The 24,599-nt window shown below is 40.9% G+C and overlaps 1 protein-coding gene across 2 annotated transcripts in view; it reads right to left on the minus strand.

Annotated features, from left to right (window-relative positions):
- smtnb (smoothelin b) overlaps nucleotides 1-24,599 on the minus strand; it is a 272,508-nt gene that overhangs the window by 11,283 nt on the left and 236,626 nt on the right. The window contains exons 14-19 of one of the 2 annotated variants that reach the window (XM_063034478.1): nucleotides 24,082-24,144; nucleotides 23,550-23,619; nucleotides 19,424-19,588; nucleotides 18,658-18,781; nucleotides 16,931-17,082; nucleotides 11,684-11,849 (exon numbers count right to left, since the gene is read on the minus strand). In XM_063034478.1, the coding sequence (XP_062890548.1) occupies nucleotides 11,702-11,849; nucleotides 16,931-17,082; nucleotides 18,658-18,781; nucleotides 19,424-19,588; nucleotides 23,550-23,619; nucleotides 24,082-24,144 (722 nt within the window). In that variant the 3' untranslated portion in view covers nucleotides 11,684-11,701. The remainder of the gene's footprint in view (nucleotides 1-11,683; nucleotides 11,850-16,930; nucleotides 17,083-18,657; nucleotides 18,782-19,423; nucleotides 19,589-23,549; nucleotides 23,620-24,081; nucleotides 24,145-24,599) is intronic. The other variant, XM_063034479.1, reaches the window with a different exon arrangement.

Below are 24,599 nucleotides of genomic sequence, written 5' to 3' on the forward strand. Positions count from 1 at the left end.
GGGTGTGGAGTTTTGGAGAGGGTGCAGAAGAGGTTTACCATGATGTTTCCTGAATTGGCTTTAAAGAGAAGTTAAATAAACTTGGATTGATTTAAAGATCATTGATGGTTGAGCAGATCACCTGATAGGAGTATATAGTAATATGAGAGGTAACGGAAAAGGTTTTCCCCCAGGGTGGGAATGTTAAGTACAAGAGCATAGGCTTAAGGTGAAAGGAGGAAACCTTTGGGAGGTAAGTTTTTCTTTACATAGAGAGTCCAAGAGACACCCGGAACGCCCTCAGTGGAGGCAGTGAAGGCAGTGAAAACAGGTATCAGATCACAGATAGGCAAATTGGATTGATTTGATTTGGTGTTATGGTTAGCACAGACATAGTGTGTCTAAGGGCCTGTTCTTACATCATACTTTTCTCATTTATGATGTGCCTATCTATAAAACCTGATAGTTTCACCAAGTCCTTACTCAACTGTCCTAATATTTCAGGGATCACAACATGCTCATGAAAGATCAATTATCTCAGTGGTTCCCAAACTTTTTTTATTCCATGGACTCCTACCATAACCGGGTTGAAATATTATCTCAAACATTAAGTCTTTCACGACCTTTGTATAATTTACTGAACATGTCCAGCATTTTCTCTTTATTATTTCAGATTTCCAAGTTCCACGATTTTTTTCTTTGTAGTTACTAATCTTCTGTTAATCACCACAAAATCTGCACTATTAATACACCATTCCTTTTAAAGTTGTAATGCTTTTGATTCAAAGGCAAACCAAGACCATTTCCTCATACAAATATCACCATCTAAAGTCAGTGTTTATAGCTGATAAGTACAAGTGACCTCCGAAGCTTGGAACGGTTTACGAATGCCCATTAATTTACTTGACAGAAAAAATTTAACTTGTAATGTTTTAGAAACACACGTAACATACACAGTCATTAATCCCAGAAATAACAAGATGTCAGAGACTGTGGAAAATCTTTTCAATAACAAGACTTCAGTTTGGCACTCTGTTTAGTAGCCAAGGAGACAGATGCTATGTTACAAACAGACTGGTTAAATTAATGTAAACCTCATTTCAACACTTCTCGAATAGCTGTTGTCAAATTTGAGCCAAGATATGATGTAATCAATGTGTCAGTGACTGCCTGCATGGTCTGGCAAGGAAATTGAATAATGCAAAAAATGATTTACTCAAACTATCATTTTTAATAAATATAATGGGGAAAAGCTCAGTAAAACACATTATTTCCAGCATAGAAAAGTAAGCCAACGTTAAAAGAATTGCTCTTAAATCATACCACTTCATAGCACATTATATGACCAATGTTTCTTTTGTCATAGAGTAACACAGCATGGAAACAGCCTTTCAGCCTATCTAATGCTGACTAAAATACCACATCCATGCTAGTCCAATTTACCAGTGTTTGGCCCGTAGCCTTCTAAAACTACCAAATTATCGTACCTGAGCAATTTCGTTTTAAAAGGAGTTACTGTACCTTCCTATGGCAGCTCATTCCACATACCTATTGTGTTAAAAAAGTTTCTATTAAATCTTTCCCCTCTACATTTTCTAGATCTTCTGCCTCTTTATCTTCTTAGTAACAACTTTGAATCCACCATGTCACTAATTTCATGATTAGGAAGAAACATATCAACACTGGATTTTCTACTCGTACATCTTATCAACACTCACAACACGCTGGAGGAACTCAGCAGGTCGGGGAGCATCCGTGGAGACAATCAGTCAACGTTTCGGGCCGGAACCCTTCGTCAGGACTGAAGAGAGAAGGGGCAGAGGCCCTATAAAGAAGGTGGGGGGAGGGTGGGAAGCAGAAGGCTGGTAGGTTCCAGGTGAAAAACCAGCAAGGGGAAAGATAAAGGGGGGGAGGGGAAGCAAGGAGGTGATAGGCAGGAAAGGTGAGGAAGGAATAGGGGAAAACACAATGGATAGTAGAAGGAGGCAGAACCATGAGGGAGGTGATCAGCAGCTGGGGGAGGGGGCAGAGTGAAATAGGGATAGGGGAAGGAAGGGGGAGGGAATTACCGGAAGTTGGGGAATTCTATGTTCATACCAAAGGGCTGGCGACTACCTAGACAGTATATGAAGTGTTGCTCTTCCAACCTGAGTTTAGCCTCATCATGGCAGTAGAGGAGGCCATGTATGGACATATCCGAATGGAAATGTGAAGCAGAGTTGAAGTGGGTGGCAACTGGGAGATCCTGTTTGTTGTGGCGGATGGAGCGGAGGTGCTTGACAAAGCAGTCCCCCAATCTGTGTCAGGTTTCACCGATGTAGAGGAGGCTGCACCGGGAGCACCGAATGCAATAGATGACCCCAACAGACTCACAAGTGAAGTGTTGCCTTACCTGGAAGGACTGTTTGGGACCCTGAATGGTGGCAAGAGAGGAGGTGTAGCACTTAAGCTTACAGGGATAAGTGCTTGGTGGGAGATCCGTGGGGAGGGACATGTGGACCAGGGAGTCGCGAAGGGACCAAACCCTGAGGAAAGCGGAGAGGGGTGGAGAGGGAAAGATGTGCTTAGTGGTGGGGTCCTGTTGAAGGTGGCAGAAGTTGCAGAGGATAATGTGCTGGATCCGGAGGCTGGTGGGGTGGTAGGTGAGGACAAGGGGAACTCTGGCCCTGTTGTGGTGGCGGGAGGATGGGGTGAGGGCCCAAGTGCGGGAAATGGAGGAGATGCGGGTGAGTGCATCATTGATGACAGCAGAAGGGAAATCACGATCCTTAAAGAAAAAGGACATTTGAGATGTCCTGGAACGGAAAGCCTCATCCTGGCAGCAGATGCGGTGGAGACAGAGGAACTGGGAATAGGGAATGACATTTTTGCATGTGGCGGGGTGGGAAGAGGTATAGTCGAGGTAGCTATGAGAGTCAGTGGGCTTGTAGAAAATATCAGTAGACAGTCTGTCTCCAGAGATGGCAGCCGAGAGATTGGGAAAGGGGAGAGAAGTGTCCAAGATAGACCAAGTGAATTTGAGGGCTGGGTGGAAGTTTGAAGTAAAGTCGATGAAATTGATGAGCTCAGCATGGGTGCAGGAAGCAGCACCAATGTTGTCATCAATGTAGCAAAGGGAAAGTTGGGGAGCAGTACCAGAATAGGTTTGGAGCACAGACTGTTCCACATAACCAACGAAAAGGCAGGCATAGCTAGGGCCCATGCGAGTTCCCATAGCTACACCCTTGGTCTGAAGAAAGTGGGAAGAGCCAAAAGAGAAGTTATTAAGTGTGAGAACCAGTTCTGCCAACCGGAGGAGGGTAGTGGTGGTGGGGAACCGGTGAGGACTATTGTCCAGAAAGTAGCGGAGGGCTTTGAGGCCTTCTTGATGGGGAATGGAGGTGTATAAGGATTGGACATCCATAGTGAAAATGAAGCGGTCGGGACCGGGGAACTGGAAGTTATTGAAGAGGTGGAGGGCATGGGATGTATCCCGGACGTAGGTGGGGAGGGGCTGAACTATGGGTGACAAAATAGAGTCCAGGTAGGCAGATACAAGTTCGGTGGGACAGGAGCAGGCAGAAACTATGGGTCTACCGGTTCAGTCAGGCTTGTGGATCTTGGGGAGGAGGTAAAACCGAGCGGTACGGGGTGTGGGAATTATGAGTTTAGCGACTGAGGATGGAAGGTCACCGGAGTTGATAAGGGCGGTGATGGTGCGGGAGACAATGGTTTGATGTTTTTTGGTGGAGTCCTGTTCCAGGGGTAAGTAAGAGGAGGTGTCAGAGAGCTGCCGTTTGGCCTCAGTGATTATCAAGTGCCTCTGAAATGCCTACGTCATTAATGGAAACAGCAGTTGTATAGGATGGAACGTATCATTACTGATCGTTTAAAATATGCCCTTTACAGATAATTTCAGCTTGCATTTGGTAGTTCTGATGTGACAGATCCTCAGATAATATGTCAGGACTGATGTCTTAACCATCCTACATATGTACACTAGAACGAGTTCCAGTGGGATCAATAATAATCTATTCCCTTGTGAATATTTTAGCATTTAATTGTTCTAGGTATTTGCAGCTATCTTAGAAAATAATGTGGTTATTTTCACATCAGAAAAACAAAATTAAGGTCAAAATAGGTGATAGATATTAAGCGAAAGAAATGTTTCTATTTTCTCCATTGCAATAGTTCAAAAATACTAAATGATTAAACATACAAAAAACAATTCCTGAGAATAATCCCAAATCATGAGAGATTCGTTGTCTTGATGTGATTTACATACACTTTCAGTTTAGTTCCTGCTGTTCCTTTTACAAATTGTTTGCATGTATGGACAATGAAGTGTAGACTTGTTGGAAGCAATGGCAATTTTATGTACCAGTGCCTGCCTCTGAAATTTAGTGGACTGGAGGTGAATTTCCAAGCAATTGTATTTTTGCTAGAATGTACAATAATTATAAAGTGCCAATAATCCGAAGTAACTTACAATGACTGGCAAATATTTCTTTCTGCTCTTCTCTCTACATTTGCCTCTGATGTTGATTCATGCTGGCATGAGAGTAAGCAGCCTTGTGAAATATGCCCATGTGGATGAGCAGAATGACAATGGAACACAGCTTTGCTAGCTCGCTGGTGCAAAGCCACCTACACTTCCTGACACACAAGTGATCCGAGAAAAACTGCTTTCCCTTTGTCACAGTGTCCTCCGTCACTTTTTAGCTCCCAGATTTCTCCAAAGTCTGAGTAACCTAGTGTTAAATTTGGAAGAGTGGATAAATCTGGGGCATGCAGTTACATTAAAATTTCTGAAAAAAGATGATAATTCTGCTAGTACCCTTTACATCGGGAGTTCCAACCTGTGGGTCCGTGGGTCCATGGGTCCGTCAGTTAATGGCAGAGCTCCATGGCATAAAAAAAGGTTGGGAACCACTACTTTACACCTTCTTTTGACCTGCTATAGTCCCATTGCCACCTTCTTTCATCTTACATATAGCTTTTCAATTCTCTTTCTTCTGCATATCTAGTCTAATACAGATATTCCTTGTTCTCTTCCTACCAACACCCTATCTCAGCATTTTAAACTTGTATTTTCTATACTTTCTCCGTCTTGTTTGGAAATGCTAGCTCTCTCCCTACAGGCACTGCTTGATAAACCAAGTACATCCAACAAATCATATTTCATATTTTCAGAGCCTATAGGATTATATTTCCATGTTTTCAGTAATTATGGTTTTACACAGCATTAACAACTCAGTTAAACTTTATATGGCAAACTATAATATACAGTATTCTGGGATCTTCAAAGTGAGAATTACTTGAAGTTCTCATATATCTAATTTCTTTGTAGATTATATAGTGGATAAGTCTGGTAAGTATCAAATCCTATAGTGAAGCAGGAAATCATCAACAGCATTTTCTAGATTTCTGTCTAACTCTCCAAGTGAATACTCTAAAGACCACTGTTGTTTTCACTGAGGCTACATCCACACTACGCCGAATAATTTTGAAAACGCCGGTTTCAAGTAAAAACGACAGGCGTCCACACTAAGCGTTTTTCAAAATATCTCTGCCCACATCAGACGGATATTTGGGCGAACCTCCTCCTACTGGGCACGCGCAGGACACACAGAAAACAAGCAAAGAGGAAACGGTATACTTGGTGCACGTTTGTCCAGTTACAGACTAGAAAAACGTAAAAGGAATTGCTCTTGGCTCTCGCGCAGGAGGACTTAAAACTGAAAAAAAACAAATACTGGAGCGTATGGAGGCAACCGACAGGGAGTTCATGGACAGCATGACCCGGCTGACGACGAACATTGAAAAATTGACTAACTCTGTTGCATTAATAAACCACCTTGTTAAATATATAAAACATGTCTGCATCAGTGTTATCTTGTATTTCCATACAGTGTTACATTAGGCTGCTACACATCTATTGTCGGAGAAGTACTTGCGTAAATAGGTAAACCACCTTGGTTCTTGGTTCTTGGTTCTTGATCCTCCAAAATATTCCGCATGAAATTTAAACTGGAGGTGGCGGAAGGTGTTTTCTGTCCTTACCTTCATACAAGCAAGGACAGAAAACAGGGCAGAGTGAGTATACTTATTTATTCAGTAAGCTATGGGTCGAAGTATTTGGTGAATACATTTCTAACTCTTCTGGCTTCAGTCTCGTTGCCGTCTGTTCTGAAATTGTTCAGTTCTGCGAAGCGCAGAATCAAATATCGCTGTGATGAGTGCATGCTCTAATATCAATTGTTTGGTGACAATAAAGTAATAATAATAATAATAATAAGACAAAGAAAACAACGAAATGCCGGGCTGCCGCCATCTGTTGCGGCACATCATGACAGCGGTTTTAAAAAACTCTATTTACCATGTCCACACTGCAACGGATATTAGGCGTTTTCAGATTTATTCACTCTGGAGACCGTTCCTGAAAATCTCCATTTTCGGGGGATGAAAACGCCGTTTTAGTGTGGACAGAGGGTCAGAATGAAGAGAAAAAGCTTCGTTTTCAAAATTATCCAGCGTAGTGACGACGTAGCCTGAGTAATGATGACGAATGCTGTCAACTTCCCTACCATTAACACAAATTATAGGCCATTAGATGTTAATTTAGGCTTTTACTGATGTTAGGATATCCTTTGATATGTAAAAACTATCTGTAGATGTTAATAGTTGAAACATGTATAAAGCTAAAACTTTAATTTATACAGTGATGCCGTTTCAAAGATAAAGTTTGTGTCAATATATGTCAAAGTTGGTCTTCTGGAAGATCAGAGAGCCAACCTATGTGCGGAGGTGAAAGAGATGGAGGAGATTTTAAATTGATTTTTTGCATCTGTACTTACAGTACTTGGGAGTTGAAGTCTATAGAAGCAGGTCAAAGCAGCAGCTTTACAGAGTACAGAGGAGGAGGTGTCTGCCCTCTTGAGGCAAATTAGGGTGGATAAATTCCCAAGGCCTGACAAGGTGTTCCCTTGGACCGTGTGGAAGCTAGTGCAGAAATTGCAGGAGCCCTAGCAAATATATTTAGAACATTCTTATCCACAGGTGAGGTGGTGGAGGACTGGAGGATGGCTAATGTTGCTCCATTGTTTGAGAAAGGCTCTAAGAATAGCCAGGTAATTAAAGGCAAGTGGGGCTGACGTAGAGGAAAGTTGTTGGAAGGTATTCTAAGGGACCTGATGTATACCCAAGTACATGGATAGATGGGGACTGATTAGGGATAGTCATCATAGCTTTGTGTGTGGTAAGTCATATCTAACCAACCTTATAAGGTTTTCGAGGAAGTTACTAGGAAAGTTGACGAAGGCAAGGCAGTGGATGTTGTCTACATAAACTTTAACAAGGCCTCTGGCAAGGTTCCACATGGGAGGTTTTCAAGAAGGTTGCTTGGCATTCAAGATGAGGTAGTACATTGCATTAGACATTGGCTTTGCTAAGAAGCCAGAAAGTGGCTATAGAGGGCTACCTCTCTCACTAGAGGCCAGTGATGAGTGGTGTGCCCCAGGGATCAGTGCTGGGTCCATTGTTGTTTGTCATCTATATCAAAGATCTGGATGATAGTGTGGTAAACTGGATCAGCCAGTTTGTGGATGACACCAAGACTGGGGTGTAGTGGACAGTGAGGAAGACTATCAAAGTTTGCAGTGGGATCTGGACCTGCTAGAATAATAGGCTGAAAAATGGCAGATGGATTTTAATGCAGACCAACTGTGAGGTGTTGCACATTTAATAAGCTCTCACTACCTATTAAATCCTCCCAATAGCATATATCTTTATTAGGCTCTGACAACCAAGACAAGCTCCTGACCTTTATGTGTGGCTTAGCTACTAAACTCAGTGAAACCATTTCCACTGACAGGAGAGGAGGCCGCAGGGATTACTACCACCTTAAAACCAGTCACTCCGGGGAGATGGAGCTTGTCAGCTGTGGTTGGCAGCTCATCTAGTAAAACTCTGATCTCAAACCTTCGCTGCCTTGCAGCTCTACCCACTCATGGGGAAGGCTTCAGGTGTTAACGCCAAGTAAAATCTGAAGTGGAGTTCCTAAGTCAGTCCTACATTGAGTTCATTGCTAACTGGCAACTCTTGTGATGCCACTGGTGCCAAACTGTATTGGTCTCTGCCCTTTCCTTGGATTCATCAGCTCCATGGAGAGAGGGAACATGCTACATCAGCAACAGCAACAGTAACGTCCTGGCTTATGTACTGACTTGTGTTCAAAGTTCAAAGTAAATTTATTATCAGAGTACATATATGTCACCATGTACAACCCTGAGATTAACTTTTCTGGTGGGCATACTCAGTACTTCCAATAACCATAATAGAATCAATGAAAGACCGCAAAAGACAATAAATTGAGCAAATACAAAATCTATACTAATAAACAAACAAATAAACAATACATACCAAGAACATGAGTGCAGGTCAGTGGGACTAGGTGAGAGTAAGAGTTCGGCACGGACTAGAAGGGCCAAGATGGCCCGTTTCCGTGCTGTTATTGTTATATGGTTATATGAGATGAAGAGCCCTTGAAAGTGGGTCCATAGGTTGTAAGAACATTTCAGTGATGGGCTGAGTGAAGTCATCCCCATTGGTTCAAGAATCTGATGGTTGAGGGGTAATAACTGTTCGTAAACCTGGATGTACAAGTCTTGAGGCTCCTGTATCTTCTTCCAGATGACAACAATGAGAAGAGATCATGGCTTCTGTGGTGGAGGTCCCTGATTGATGCTGCTTTCCTGCAATAATGCTCCACGTAGATGTGCTCACTGGTGGGGAGGGCTTTACCCGTGCTGGCCCAGGACAGGTCCTCTGAAATGTTAACACTGAGGGATTTAAAGTTGCTGACTTCTCTAACTCTGATTCTCTTATGAGAACTGGCTCATGGACCTCTGGTTTCCTCCTCCTGAAGTCAAAAATCGGCTTCTTAGTCTTACTGACATTGAGTAAGATGTTAGTCACTGAGGCAGGTTATCACATTCTTCGGCGGTATCTGTATAACTGAAGCCAACTTGAAGCAGGTGGACACCTCAGACTGCTGAGGTTAAGGATCTCAGTGAACACTCCAGCCAGTTGATTGGCACAGGTCGTTAGTACTTGGCCAGGTACACCATATGTATGCTTTCAGTGGGTTCATCCTGTCCTTGGAACATCCTGCTAGCAAAGATAGATGCATCAGGATGCTCTTTATCCACTACAGCTCAGCATTCAATACCTCAAAAATAATCAATAAGCTTCATGATCATGACCTCAATATCTCCTTGTGCAATTGGATCCTTCATTTCCTCAACCGCAGTCCCCGGTCAGCTTGGATTGGCAACAATATGTCCTTCACGATTTCCATCAACACAAGTGCCCCACAAGGCTGTATGCTTAGTCCCCTGCTCTACTCACTTTACATTTATAGCTGTGTGGCTAAGCACAGCTCCAATGCCATAGTCAAGTTTGCTGCCCACACCACTGTTATAGGCCGAATCAAAGGTGGCTGAGTGGTGCCATAACAACAACCTCTTACTCAATGTCAGCAAGACCAAGGAGCTGATTATTGACTTCAGCAGAAGGAAACCAGAAGTCCATGAGCCAGTCCTCAACTGGGGATCAGTGGTGGAGAGGGTCAGCAACTTTAAATTCCTCAGTGTTAACACTTCAGAGGACCTGTCCTGGGCCCAGCACATAATGCAATTATGAAGAAAGCACAGCATCGCCTCTACTTCCTTATGAGTTACTGAAGGTTCAGCATGACATCTAAAACCTTCTCACCCAGAGACTTGTGGATCTGTGGAATGCTGTGCCTGAGAAGGCAGTGGAGGCCAATTCTCTGGATGCTTTCAAGAAAGATATAGATAGAGCTCTTAATGATAGCAGAGTCAAGGGATATGGGGAGCAGGCAGGAACGGGGTACTGATTGTGGATGATCAGCCATGATCACGGTGAATGGCGGTGCTGGCTCAAAGGGCTGAATGGCCTACTCCTGCACCTATTGTCTATTGTCTAAAACTTTGACAAACTTCTATAGATGTGTAGTGGAGAGTAAATTTACTGGCTGTATCACAGCCTGGCATGGAAACACAAATGCCCTTGAACAGAAAATCCTACAGAAAGTAGTGGATACAGCTCAGTCCATCACGGGTAAAGCCCTCTCCCTAACCAAACCCCCTCCCCAGCCTCAATGAACACATCCACATGCAGCATCCATCATCAGGGACCCCTATCCCCAGAACATTCTCTCTTCTCACTGCTGCTACCAGGAAGAAGGTACAGGAGTGTCAGGTTTGGGAAGTTACTACCCCTCAGCCATCAGGCCCTTGAACCAAAGGGAATAACTTCACTCAACTTCACCTGCTCCATCACTGAAATGTTCCCACAACTTTCAAGGACTCTTCGTCTCATGTTCTTGATATTTATTGCTTATTTATTGATTGATTGATTGATTGATTGATTTGTTTATTGATTTATTAATTATTTCTTTCTTTTTGTATTTGCACAGTTTGGCGTATTTTGCACACAAGTTGAATTCCCAGCTTGGTGTGGCCTTTCAATGATTCTATTACCGTTATTATTCTATTATGGATTTATTGAGTATGCCCCCAAAGAAAATGAATCTCATGGTTGTATATAGTGACATATTTGTCCTTTGATACTTTGAACTGAAGGATGCTCACACATAAGCCTCAGAGACTGAAATAACGGGATTTTTGGGGGCCGTTGGAGTTTGTGATGGTTGCTCCATGTTTTACCATTCAAAGCAAGCACAGAAGGCACTGAGCTCATCTGGAAATGAAACCCAGCTGTCACCTATGATGTTTGATTTCATTTTGTAAGAGGTGATAGTATTCAAGCCCTGCCAGAACCATTGAGCATCCTTCATTGATTTAAGTTTAGTCCGGAATTGCCACTTACTTGTGAGGTGGCTTTCTGGAGATCGTACCCGGACCTCTTGTAACTTTCTTGTGTATCGACTAGGATAGCTAGGATGCAATGTTCATGATCAACTCCGACCAACAAAGGGCCATACTTTAGTTAACCTTTGGATACTGACACAACATCATACTCTGCTTGATCCCATCTCTCCCCATGAGAAGATATGCTGCTGCTTGATTTAGATGGGAAACAAATGTGTGCTTTTCCAGCTGGAACCAACACCTAAACTGAGATTAGGAGCAAACATACATGTAGCATGTGGGAAACAAAACAACTGCCCTTGCTGGAAATGTGAAATTGGAACAGCAATCTCCAAATCCTGAAATATTAACAGGTTATTTTGCTGACTAACCAGCCAAGTATTTCCTGCACTTTGCTATTATGTAACCTGAGGGAATTGGTGACCAGATCCAAAGTCTGTGCAATCAAAAATTGAAAAAAATCTTGGCTAGTTAAACAACGTAGCAGTAGAAATTCAGTGAATCAAACGAAGATTTTAAAATCATAAATATAAAATTATATTCTAAGAGGCCATGTCATAACATGAGTATAAATAAAACACAGACTGAGTACATCCAAATAATTATTAACTTTCTACATTTTGTTTACACCATCCCTAATAAAGAAACTGATACAATGTTTATACACTTAAAACAAAAAGGAGTAAAAGAATAAACTGGATGAAATATAAAGAATAATTAAAACTAACAAAAAACTGCATAGGATAAAAATTTTATTTTTACCAACGACTACTATGACCCAAGTTTCTAAGTCAGATGAGGTCTCTCACCCTTTACTCCGTTAATCCCTAGGTGGTGGTTTTGGTTTTAACCAGACCCTTCTGCACCAGACAGCGATAATATTCTTGAATGTATGTGTAAACACATTTCCAGTCCGGCTCCTTCATTCGCACCATATCTTCCACATCAAGCAGCTGTGGACAGTCTGCACGTTTCCTATGGGGCCAGAGAAAGGGTCAAACAAGAAAGGAGACGGGACACAACAGGGTTCAGAAGGAGAGAGGGAGAAAAAAAAGCAAGAAAACAAAAGAACATAAATTACATTCATTCAGTGACATACAATGAACAAAAAGAAAACAAATTCATGCTTCATGATACACAACAGCAATAACATTGTGCTCAATACAAATTGACTGAACATGGAATGTTGCATGACAAAACATAGTAACTACAAAGGTAATGATTCTAATGGGGAAAATGTGTAACTCATTGAAGAACGTGTAGAACATTTAGAGGTGCATTAGCAAAGATAGTGCACAAAAGACCAACAAAGAAGGTTAAATAATAAAACTTTTTGGACACAATGGAGCATGGTGGTGAATACTGGTAGCTTGGGCTGAGAGTTTGATGTTGTGCTCTTCTCCAAGCTTGGGAGTTAGCTTGCAAACATTTCATCACCAGTCGAAGTGACATCCTCAGTTCTCAGCTATCAGTGTTTTTCTCTGGGAGTGCTCGCATTTATATAGCGCCCCCCACCCCCCTCCCCCCATTTGCTTGCCTCGGTCCTGTTTGGCTACCTCTGCAGCTGACCTTTGAACTCCATTGCTTCGCAATTCTTTGGCTCTTAGGAATTTGCCTGCACCAGAACCTCCGACACATATGAGAATTTGTAGAAGCAAGGTTCTCTTCAGATAACACTGTAAACAAGCATCTCAAAATAGATGCCATCTATGAACCTCTTAGAACCAAAGAAACACAAGCCAATAAAATTCAAAGATCAACCGAAGGGGTAGCCAATCAGTACCACGGTAGAATGGGGGTTATATAAAAGTGAGCACTCCCAGAGAGAAACACCAACAACTGTACACTCAGGATGTCAGATCAACTGGTGATGAAATGTCTGGAAGTTAATTGTCAAGCTTAGTGAATACAGCAACCTCAAACTATGGAGCATTATCTGTGGAAAACAAAAATAACAGCAAAATTGAACTTAAAATCAGTCCTCTCTCCACAGATTATACACAGTGGTATCTAATAGAAAGCTTTTAGTCAAAACATAGCCCAAATTGACATGTTGCATTGACCTAATAATTCAATATATAATATTGTTTCTGTGTTATTTCCAGGGTTAGCTCATACTTTTCTTCAAAATAGATAAAATAATCCTATTGCTCAAGCAGACACATAATTGCTAAAGCATGGTGGAGCAGAATTAGGTGAGCACAAAGCCATTTAATTTAAATATGGAACGCCAAGTATAAGTGTGCAAGTTTTATATTCTCAGTGGGAGAAACGGACAAGACCCTGAACACAGTATACATATTGGCCATGCAGAAACAAGACACAAATATATATATATGAGAGAGGGGGGGAGAGAGAGAGAGAGAGAAAGAGAGAGAAAGGAGAGATGGAGTGAGTGAGAGAGAAAGTTAGGAGAAAGACAAAGGTAGATTTTGGATCTCAAGAACTCCAATACATTTTCATCCACACTCCTTAACAGTAGGGTTGGGTTTCTTTGAAGAAATAAAACTGCAATAAAGATGATGCTGTTCATAAGAATCAATTATTTCACTGCAAGTAGAATATAAACACTAACATTTTATGGAAAGGCAAGTTTCTCAGTTAATGCATAAAGCTTACAGCAAGTTATCCTGTAAAGATCATTATGGCAGATGACAAGGAGCTGGATTAAAAATTCAAAAGAAAACTTCTATTTAAATAGACAAGCACTTCATTTACATTAAAATTTTATTATCACTTTTAAGACTTCTAGAATGGAAAAATCAGTGATAGAGCTCATGAGAAATATCTCCCTAAATAACAACTTTGGGAGATGATAGGGATGCATGATCTAATTGGTCTAATGTGTAGACTTGCAGCATTCATAATCCCTTCTCCCTCTTTTGTTCTCCAAAAATATTTCAATGCACTTGCATCATCTCCCTGTTCTGTGTGGCTCGTAAATGTATAAAGATGGCATTAATCCATAACTTTACCGCCACTGCAGTCAGTTGCATATTTTCAATCGAGGATGTTTTAGAACAGTATCAGAATTACAACAATATAACATGAAGTCTTTCCTGGGCCGGCTGGTGGCGCAACGACATCGACGCTGGACCCAGGAGCAGAGGTTCCCGGGTTCTAACCCAGTCGGGTCCGCTCCCGAGTATGCTTTCCATCCGTGCCGGGTTGAGTGTTGAGATCGCAGCTCGACCTCGTAAAACAAAGGGAAAAATACTGCGAGAATGTCTATGTGAGGAGTGGTGCACCACACAGTCTCTCTCTTGCTCTGCGCCTTGTAAAAAAGCCATGGAAAAGACATCATCATGGACACACACGCACAGACTCCCACGCACACAGGCACACGCCAAAAAAAAACATTAAATCTTTCCACAATCAAGATCACAGATCACCTTGCAATTAAAATGCAATAGAGAATTACAGGTAAAAATCGACTGCTGAGATTTCTCATAGTCCCACAGGTTGGCTGACAATAATGAAATCATTGCTCACAACATACGCACTAAACCTACAAACCCACAACTTCTACTACCTAGGAAAGCAAAGTTGAAGATTGCAACCACCCGCAAGTTCTTCTCCAAGGCAGATACCATTCCATTTCCAGAAAAAATCTCCATTCTTCACGGTGTTGGAATAGAGTACAAAATTGTTCTTTTTCTCTTAGTTTAGTTTTTCTTATGCTTTCTTATAATTTTTACATTATCACCAATACGTGTGTAATCATGGTATACTATATTGTTCAGTGAATTTTGAGTACGTAATAGTAACATAGATGATCCCTTATTTTTCTAGCTTCTCTGCAGCCTGTGTCATGCCACTGAACACAACCAATTCATAAGTTACTTCTTATCAGTGGAATGTCTTTTTTTATTTTTCTGGCTTGTATAAGACTGCGATGTCTTCTTTGTTCTTTGTTCTTTGTTTTTGGGATTTTCTGCCTTTGTTTGTTCTCCCTTTCTTTACAGCAGAGTAAGCTGGACACCGCTATTTCTCTATTATAAATGCTTAATAAAACAGCCGTAACTACCAAGTTTTATGCACTTCTAAACAATATCACAATATTGGATCACAATATCACCAGGACCAACAATGGTTATTGGGTCAAAACTTGGGAAGCATTCCATCTATCTATCAAGCTACAGCGCGGAACTGGGCCTTCTGGTCCTTTGAGCTGCACCACCCAGCAGTCCACCAATTTAATCCAAGCCTAGTCACAGAACCATTTATAATAACCAATTAACCTACCAACCAGTAGGTCTTTAGACTGTGGGTGGAAAATGCAGCAGCAACATAATCACGGGGAGAATGTACAGGCAGCAGTGGGAATTGAACCCAGGTTACTGGTACTGTAAAGAGCTGTATTAACCACTATGCTACTGTGCTGCCCAATATCAAGGCACCTCACTACCACATTTTACTTATTACATCATAGCAGGCCTATCAGGTCCATGGGGGTTTTCAACAGAGTACTTCAATTGGTGCCATTCACCTCCCTTATCTACATTAAGGGGCAATTTACAAGAGCCAATTAACCAGAGCACCTAGTTGGTACATATGCAATTGCAGGCAGATCGTTTGGATCCATGCAGACAGCAAGCCCTGGTCTCTGAGGCAACAGTTCTCTCTGCCACTCGTTTGTCTTTTCCAAGTAAATCAATGATGGACCTTAAGCGCCAGACTTGAATATGATCTTTTACATTTCAGGAACTGGGAAAAACAGAATTGTCCATATGGCCAGTCAAAGACCCAAGGAATATTTCTTGTAGAGATTAGCTATCGTTTGTTAAATTCACTATATAGGTAATAAATAGGGCTTGCTTAGATTATTAGCAGAACACACATTAGAATCCCAGTAAAACAGTTATGTTTCGTGTGTCATTTCTAGCAGTACTGTTATGTAAAACAAACTTTCCTCAATAATTAGGAGCATAACAAACCATTTCAGAAGAGAAAAGGTATAAAGAGGATAGATGACACTCAATAAATATCAATAAGGTTACTACTGAAGCTATTTCTTCTAATTAATCATGTATGACCCTACAGATTAACAGACATCCATCAGTATCAAACAGTACAAGTTACAGTAGGTACAAAAATCGAATCTGAACTGATACAAGAGCTGCACTAATAGCATGTCATCAGCAAAATCAGACATACTGACATGTATAAATCAGAAAAGGAGTAGAATTTTTCAGGAGTATCTGTTAGAAAACATTTGTTGCCACACACAGATGCTTGTGCACATTGTGCAAGAGACTTTTTTGGAATGTGGCAATTGAAAAGTAGAGTTATGGTGTTATGGTTACATATGTAAAATATGTATGTTACTCACCCTTTAACAAGACAGATGGCACATCTTAGCTGACAGATATCAAGCCTGTATTAGCATTCACTAACATCTACTCCACATCCATACTTACATTATTTAGTGATTCTCTTTACAGCAGCCAATATAATTACCCATAGTTTACTTTGTACAGAATGCTTAGTCGATATCAATTCATCAGACATCAGTGGAATGCTACACCAATACTGGCTTTTTCTCAGACGTAAATTACATTAAATGCAACTTTACATAAACAGGCAGCTTTACATAGGAGACTTACTTCAAAAGTTTGAAGTTACTAATGCCAAATGCATCTTTTAAATACCAAAAGTATACTGCACCAACAAACAAAACCAAAACTGCATCCACACTGTGATAAAATCATTGCAGTGAAATTCCATAGGCAGAAGATATTCTTAATGAGCAAGATTATTACGTCTTTTGCATAGGAAATTGGCTATCCAGTATTTTGATTTACAGAGACTTCAAAATCTTTCTCAACGTACAGGGCATACTTATTTACTTTATTTTCAGTGAAGCACTTACAAATCATTCTTCATTACGACAGTTACATTTTTCAAATCAATATTCTGTAAGGTTTATTATTTAACAATAACTGTTATTATCATGTTTTCAAAGTAAAAAGAGGCCCTTGATAATTACTGTCAAAAGCACCAATCTAATATTTAAGATAATACAATGCATGTGGAAGTCAAGGAAAGGTACCTACTCTGCCATTGTGAATGCTACCTCGAAGTTGTGCCTGGGGTTGCTGGGATTCAGTTCTGAATAATCAAAGGCATCAGGAAAGAAGTTATGAACCAAAGCACAAAAAGCCATCCCATCACTCCAGCTGGAGGAGAAGTTCTGGATAGCGACATGCTGATGAACAAAATAATATATTAGCATGAGATGAACAAATCTTCAATTACTATGAAATTCAGTATTATTGCATACAGGATGAATCAGAACACAAGATCCCATCTACATGATTCTCTTTGAAGACTTCCTTTCCAAAACAGAGATGAAACCTCCGTTTCTCTCTCCACAGTTACTGCCTGATCTGAGTATTTCTGGCACTTCTGAATTTGCTACACACTATAATTGACTTAGTAGCAATACCTGCCTTTGCTCACTGCTGTGGGCAACTCCATCCCATTAATATATTCAGACAAATAGATAGGAGGCAATTAAAATAAGAATGATGAATTGATTGCAAGTGAAGAAACAAAGCAATTGAGATGGTACTTGTCAATAGTAGTTACATTTCTCCTGCATGATCACTTTCAGAATTTTTCTCCAAAGAACTTCTCAACATTGTTGTTCAGGCCAAACATACCAAAGTATAATTTGGGAAAAAATAGTTTGCATCTTTTTTATAGTTACTGATGGTAAAACTCTTCTGCAGGTTCAATGTAAGGTAACCTTCTACATGATTCTCTCATTCACAGTCATATTCATAGTCATACTTTATTGATCCCGGGGGAAATTGGTTTTCATTACAGTTGCACCATAAATAATAAATAGTAATAGAACCATAAATAGTTAAATAGTAATATGTAAATTATTCCAGTAAATTATGAAATAAGTCCAGGACCAGCCGATTGGCTCAGGGTGTCTGACCCTCCAAGGGAGGAGTTGTAAAGTTTGATGGCCACAAGCAGGAATGACTTCCTATGACGCTCTGTGCTGCATCTCGGTGGAATGAGTCTCTGGCAGAACGTACTCCTGTGCCCACCCAGTACGTTATGTAGTGGATGGGAGATATTGACCAAGATGGCATGCAACTTAGACAGCATCCTCTTTTCAGACACCACCGTGAGAGAGTCCATGCCATTTATATTCACAGCTAAATATAGGCCATTGTTCTGGTGTCATAATTGTGCTCAAAAGGTGCAAAGGATATTCCAAAGAGAAAAAAATAATTCATGTGACTTACAAACTTATTGGTTTGAAGTAGGGCTCAGTGAAATCCATGACATTCTTTTGCTGTTTTAAATAAGAGTGATTTCAAAGCAGGACAATGGGAGAAATAGAGAGACTTCTATGACTATGTCCATTGTTACCATCAAAATACAATGCAATTTCAATCAAACTAAATGTTAAGAGGATTTAGAGAGTATAAAGAAATATTTCCTCTAGTGGTGGAAGACTCAAAATTGAGAGGAAGATGAGTCGTAAGTGAAATCATTCAGGAAGACTGAGCTGTATTGATCAATTGATTGGGGTATCTGGAGATGGAGGACAAAAGGTGGCAAACAGTTAAGGTACAGAGCTGTCATGATCTATCTGAATTGTAAGACAGGCTATAGATATCAAATGGCCAATTCTTTTTCTATATTCCAAACTTATCCCTTAAAGAGTCTTTTTCTTGCTAGAAATTAAATATTTCCTCTTGCATGGTCATAGATTTTTCACATTTATATGCTTATTATATGGTGGGGTAATAATGCCTACCTCATAACCACGTGTCTTAGCTCTGCACCAGTCGAGCAGCATCTGCTTAATACTATTAGCATTTGGTACACCACAGCTTGCAGATCTCTGCACTTTCACTTTGGCAACGGCTAAATTTCCAGGACTGAAATGTAGAGATAAATGTTAATGATTATTTATAAATTAATAAAATAGCAGTTAGACTTTTGATATTTTTCCCCATCATATCTGTTTGGGAAAATATTTCAGAATACTTAAGCACTATATGGATATTCACATAAATATACTTTATTTTAGTGCATTATGGCAAATTGGCAATGCAAACAATTTTATCCGGTTGGCAATTCATTGCACGGAAATGGTAAAATGAATTGGAGGAACTTTGTTTCTGTTGAAGAGAACCTTGCTCAGATCCTGTAAGTTCTGATCAGATTTAGAAACTGTAACTCACTACAAGAAGGGTATACGTATTAACCATGGAAAAGTAATCATGTGGCTCCTGCCAAATTAAACTCAGCAGATATTTCCTTTAATAGAATACACTGAAGGGTAAAATGTTTCAACATTGAAAAAATGAAGCTATGGAGAAATTCTCTTCTGGCTCAGGGAAGTCCAGAAGAAGTGAAGGAACTAAAAAACAAACAGTGCCATACTGAAGCAAAATCAGAAATTATAATTCATTTCAAGGGTTGTAAAGGGATCCAGCTTTCAGTCCAAAATGGCTGTGGTGGCTATGATAATAGTGGCTTTCAAGACAAAAGTTGTTTTGTTTGGTTGAAAGGCCTACCTTCCACCTTCTTTCTCTAGTTTCTCAATCAATGCCTTCCGTGCCTGTGATCCTGAAGTCCGTGGCAACGTCTGTGACCTCAACACCTCTTTCCTCTTCTCAGCCTGTTTCCTTTCAAGTGCTAATACACTGCTAGACCTCGTATTGTCTTCTCTGTCAAAAATACTGAAAAGCAAATCATAAAATTATTGCGTTGCTAACTGCAAATCTCTATACTTTCACTTCGACAGTGATTGGATTTTCTGCTATGAAATCTAGCTACAGCATGAGTCCCCCTTATCCAAAATGCTTGGGGCTGGAAGTGTTTTAAATTTTGGAATATTTGCATCTACATAATGAGATACCTTAGGGATGGGACCCAAGTCTAAACACAAAATCCATTTACATTACATATACAGTTTATACATATATCCTGAAGGTAGTTTTATATAATTCTTTTAATAATTTTGTACATGAAACAAAAATGTGTACATTGAACCATCAGAAAGGTAAGCTATCACTACCTCGGCTGCCTGTGTAGTCTTTGACTTACACCCGTTCATCACACTTGCAGTACTGGGCAAAAGCCTTAGGCAAATGTATAGCTAGGGTGCCTAAGACATTTGCACAGTACTGTATTTGTCAACATGGAGCACAGAGCGAGTTTGTTAATCTAGCGAGAGCAAAGGATGTTGCAATGGCGAGGGTGGAGAGCTGCAGAAAGGGTGTACGACAGGTGGCAAAGAAGGAGTGCTGGGGCAGAGTTGGTGGTGCAGGTGCAGATGCACCCAGCCCTGAGACACGGGGCAAGGTTATTTGATTCCAAATAATTGGTTTATTGATCATTACAGAATGTCTCTCTAGTGCTTCCCACTCCCTCTCCTCTCCCTTCCCCTTTCCCCACTCTCAGTCCATATCAGCATCAGGTTTATCATCACTCACAAATGTCTTGAATTTTTCTGAGGTAAACAGTACAATGCAATATATAAAATTACAACAGTTTTGTGCAAAAATCTTGGGCACTGTAGCTATATATATGTTTAAGACTTTTGCACAGTTCTCCTGATCAGCATACTGTTAAGTGGCATATGTTCATTCTGACACTGATGAATCCACTCTTTCAATACATGTGCAAGATATCAATTTTTTCGCTTTATGCAGTGTTTTTCTATTTTTCATTATATTCTGTTCATTACATAAATGAGGTCACTTCTGGGAATTGTCTGTGGTGCACAGAGATCTGCACATTGCCTGGGAACCTTCCCAGTGCCTTTTAGGGTTTTCCATTTGTGAAATCAAGTCAGTGTACAAAAAATTTTAGAATTCGGAGGTTTTCAGATTTTGGAATTACAGATGAGAGGTACTCAACCTGTACGATCCTGGTTAACAACAAGAGATTCTGAAGATGCTGGAAATCTTGAACGGCATTCACAAATGTTGGAGGAACTCAGTAATCAGGCAGCATCTACGGTGGGGAATAAGTTGTCGAGGTTTTGCGTATGAGACTTCCTCATCTTCCCCTTCATCCGGTCTCACTTAACGCCTGCCAGTTTGCATTCCCTTCCACTCCCTCCACCTTCTTATTCTGACCCATTCCTTTCCAGTCTCACCCAAAATGTCAACTGTTTATTCCACTTCATAGTTGCTCCTGACTTGTTGAGTTCCTCAGCATTTTGTATGTATTATATTGTTCCTTACTTAACACTAACCTGTAGAGCACTGAATCATTATAATGCTCTTGGTTCTAATGGACTCTCAAAGGAAGGTGGCCACAGAACGTTACAAAAATCTTTGTAGTGTGCTGCCTACTGCTGTGCTGGGAATTTGGCAAACACCCAACATCCTCCCCATTGTTGTCTGCTGCTCTGCCAGGAATCTGGTGTGAACCTCTGCCCTTCTTGTGGTTACATTCCACTGTGCTGGGATTCTGGTGCTAATCCCTGACTGCAGCTGCTATTCCCCTGAGGGCCTGTGTTGGGCAGGCAAGGGAGAAAGGCACAGCCAAGCAGCCTTTCCCATCTGCAACTATAAGGGAGATTGGTAACACTATACAGAAAATTACCAGGTTAAAGGGAGTTGTGCTGACGAACCATCAGCTCTCCACTCGACCTTTAATCACTTGGACAATAGTAATACCTACATCAAGCTGCTGCTTATTGACTACAGCTCAGCATTCAACATAATCATACCCTCATTTCTAACCAACAAGCTCCAAAATCTGGGCCTCTGTACCTCCCTCTGCATCTGCAGACATCCCACCTCTCCCGGAAGTTCCGGGAATCTCCCGCATATTAATAGTAGCTCCCTGATGCCCGCAAATTATATACAATATCACGGAAATCAATTTTTTGAGAGCGAGCGAGCGAGAGAAAGCAAGAGAAAGTGCGAGAGCGACCACAAGAGAGAGTGCTCACGCGTGACAGCGAGAGCAAACAAGCAAGAGCGCGTGAGCGAGAGAGAGAAAGCAAGCGAGAGAGCGAGAGAGAGAGAGAGAGCAAGAGCACGCCATGGCAGTTTACCAAAAAAAGAAAATATAAAATGTACGTCACCCCAGACTACCCTAAAGTGTACCCCTGCCCAAAAGGGGTCAAAAATAATGACAGTGTTGCTCACTGCACTGTTTGCAACAGTGACTTTTCTGTTGCCCATGGTGGGTTAAGACTGTAAAAGACATGTTGAGGTGAGTTTAACAGGTGTCATTTGTTCATTAGTATAGCTAATGTTATTTAAACTAGCTGGCTAGCTGCTAAGGAGCTACTCTATTGCAGACATCCCACCTCTCCCAGAAGTTCCGGGAGTCTCCCGCAAATTGATGGTGCTACCTCCCTGAAATGAGTTTTTGCAGGGTGGGATGTCTGCATCTGGATCCTTGACTTCCTCACTGGGAGACCACAGTCTGTATGGATTGGAAGTAACATCTCCTCCTCACTGACAATCAACACTAATGCACCTCAAGGATGCACGTTTAGCCCACTGCTCTACTCTTTCTACACCCACGAATAAGTGCCTCAGCACAGCTCAAACGCCATCTTTAAAATTGCTGATGATACAACTATTGATGGGAGAATTTCGGATGGTGCCGAGGAGGGGTACAGGAACAAGACAGATCAGCTGGTTGTTAAAGGGATAATAAATCAGCCATGATGGAATTGTGGAACAGACTTGATGGGTCAAGTGCTCCTATGTCTTATGGCCTTAATTACAAAGAAGGCACGATACTGGCTATATTTCATGAGGAGAATTGGTATGTCACCAACGGCACTCACAAATTTCTACAGTGTATCATGAAGAGCATTCTAACTGGTATGGAGGGGCCATTGCAGAGGACTGCAAAAAGCTGCAGGAAGTGGTGGTCTCAGTCAGCTCTGTCTTGGGCAGTAGCCTCCCCAGCATCCAGGCCCCCTTCAAAAGGCAGCATCCATTATTAAGGGCTCCTATCACATGCCCTCTTCTCATTGCTACCATCAAAGAGGAGGTACAGGGGCCTGAAGACATACACTCAATGTTTCAGGAACAGCTTCTTCTCCTTTGCCAGCAGATTTCTCAATGAACCCATGAACATTACCTCAGTTTTCTTTTCCTATCTTTCCACAGTACTTATTTAATTTAATTTTATACTTCTTATTGTAATTTACAGTTTCTACTGTTATGTATTGCAAAGTACTGGTGCCACAACATATGCCAATGATATTAAACCTGATTTTGATTATGAAGAAGAGTTTGAGGCGCTGTCCATCCTCAGCAATAATCCACACTCAAGGTGTCACTTAGGGCCATCTGTGAGTCCCGCATCTCAGTGTTGAACAGCACCTTGAAGCACAGGTAATTCATTGCTGCAGGAGCACCAACAGAGGGCAGAGATCTGTGCTAGGTTCCTGGCACTCAGCACGGCAAAGAGTGCAATGCACACCAGATATCTGGCATTCCGGGTCCCAGGCAGTAGTGGAGAGGGATGGGTTTGCACCAGGTTTCTGTCAGTAATGTTATTATATGATCTATTGTCTAGCACTTATCTCATTAGTGCCCTTGCTGCTGGGAATGCATTCTGAGTGCTAAATGATTAATGGTGATTGAAAAATTATGCCTACTGGAGGGAAAACTTCAATGCATATTAACTAAAGAGTAAAAGATGCTAGACCCTGCTCACCTGCCAACCTTTTTGGATGTACTGCTGCTGGAACTGAAGGAGGTCTTGGTCTGGATGACAGATGTTCCTCCTGTTTAAGAGGGAAATAAAGGTATCAATTTTGTCCCATATTGCTCCAATAATGTACCTCAGTAAAGTTGTCCCAAATGAGCAATATGTAAATCTAATTTCTTCTTATGGTCTCAACATGAAATGAAACTAAACCTCTCATGTGGGATATTGTAGCATAGGACTAGTATCCAGACATTTGGGTTATTTGACTTGAGACACGAGTTTGAATTCCCTACTCTGACTTCCCAGTCTCTGGACTGGAAACCCAAAATAAGTTTGAGAAATATGCTAAATTTGAGAAATAGCATTTGCTATAAATGCAGATTAAACTCCAGATATTCCTGGCAGTTTACGATCTGAGGTTAAGTTTCAGCTTTTTTCTCGTGGGATGATATATCCTATTCCAAGACTTCGCTACTTCATCCATAGCAGAACAGAGCATAGTAAAAGATCTCATATTAATCCAATTTCGGTTGCTTACCATCAGTTTTCTTCACGACACTGGATTCCACAGTTGTTGTTTGCAAAGTTCTGTTGCCGCCACCTAAAAGACCAGAATAATTATCAGTAATTCTGTACATGGAAATTTGTCTCAACACAAAATCATTATGCAGGTACTTTTAATAGGGTAGAGCACCAGCCAAAACTGCATTTAGTTTTGAAAAGTGAATAAGTAATTTCATTCAAGGTTTAAGGTAACACAGGGATTCCAATAAATGGGATTCATCGCTCAGTGAGAGAGATTGGGGCTGCCAGGAGTTCACACTGGACAAGTACAAGTACAGAACTATTGTGTTTTCTGGCAGATACCTGTTTGTAAATATTGGCAGGATTTTTTTCACTATTTTCGCTCATTTTTGATGCACCTAATAAACACCCTTGCACTAACATGCTAAGTGAATCCAGCCATTTTTTCATTGGTCATAATCCACATATCTAACACCCATAAAGTACATAATTATGCAATTATTAATTCATATATCCAATGCAACTATTTAC

This window comes from Mobula hypostoma, chromosome 27 (genome assembly GCF_963921235.1).
Source record: "Mobula hypostoma chromosome 27, sMobHyp1.1, whole genome shotgun sequence".
Taxonomy (NCBI): domain Eukaryota; kingdom Metazoa; phylum Chordata; class Chondrichthyes; order Myliobatiformes; family Myliobatidae; genus Mobula; species Mobula hypostoma.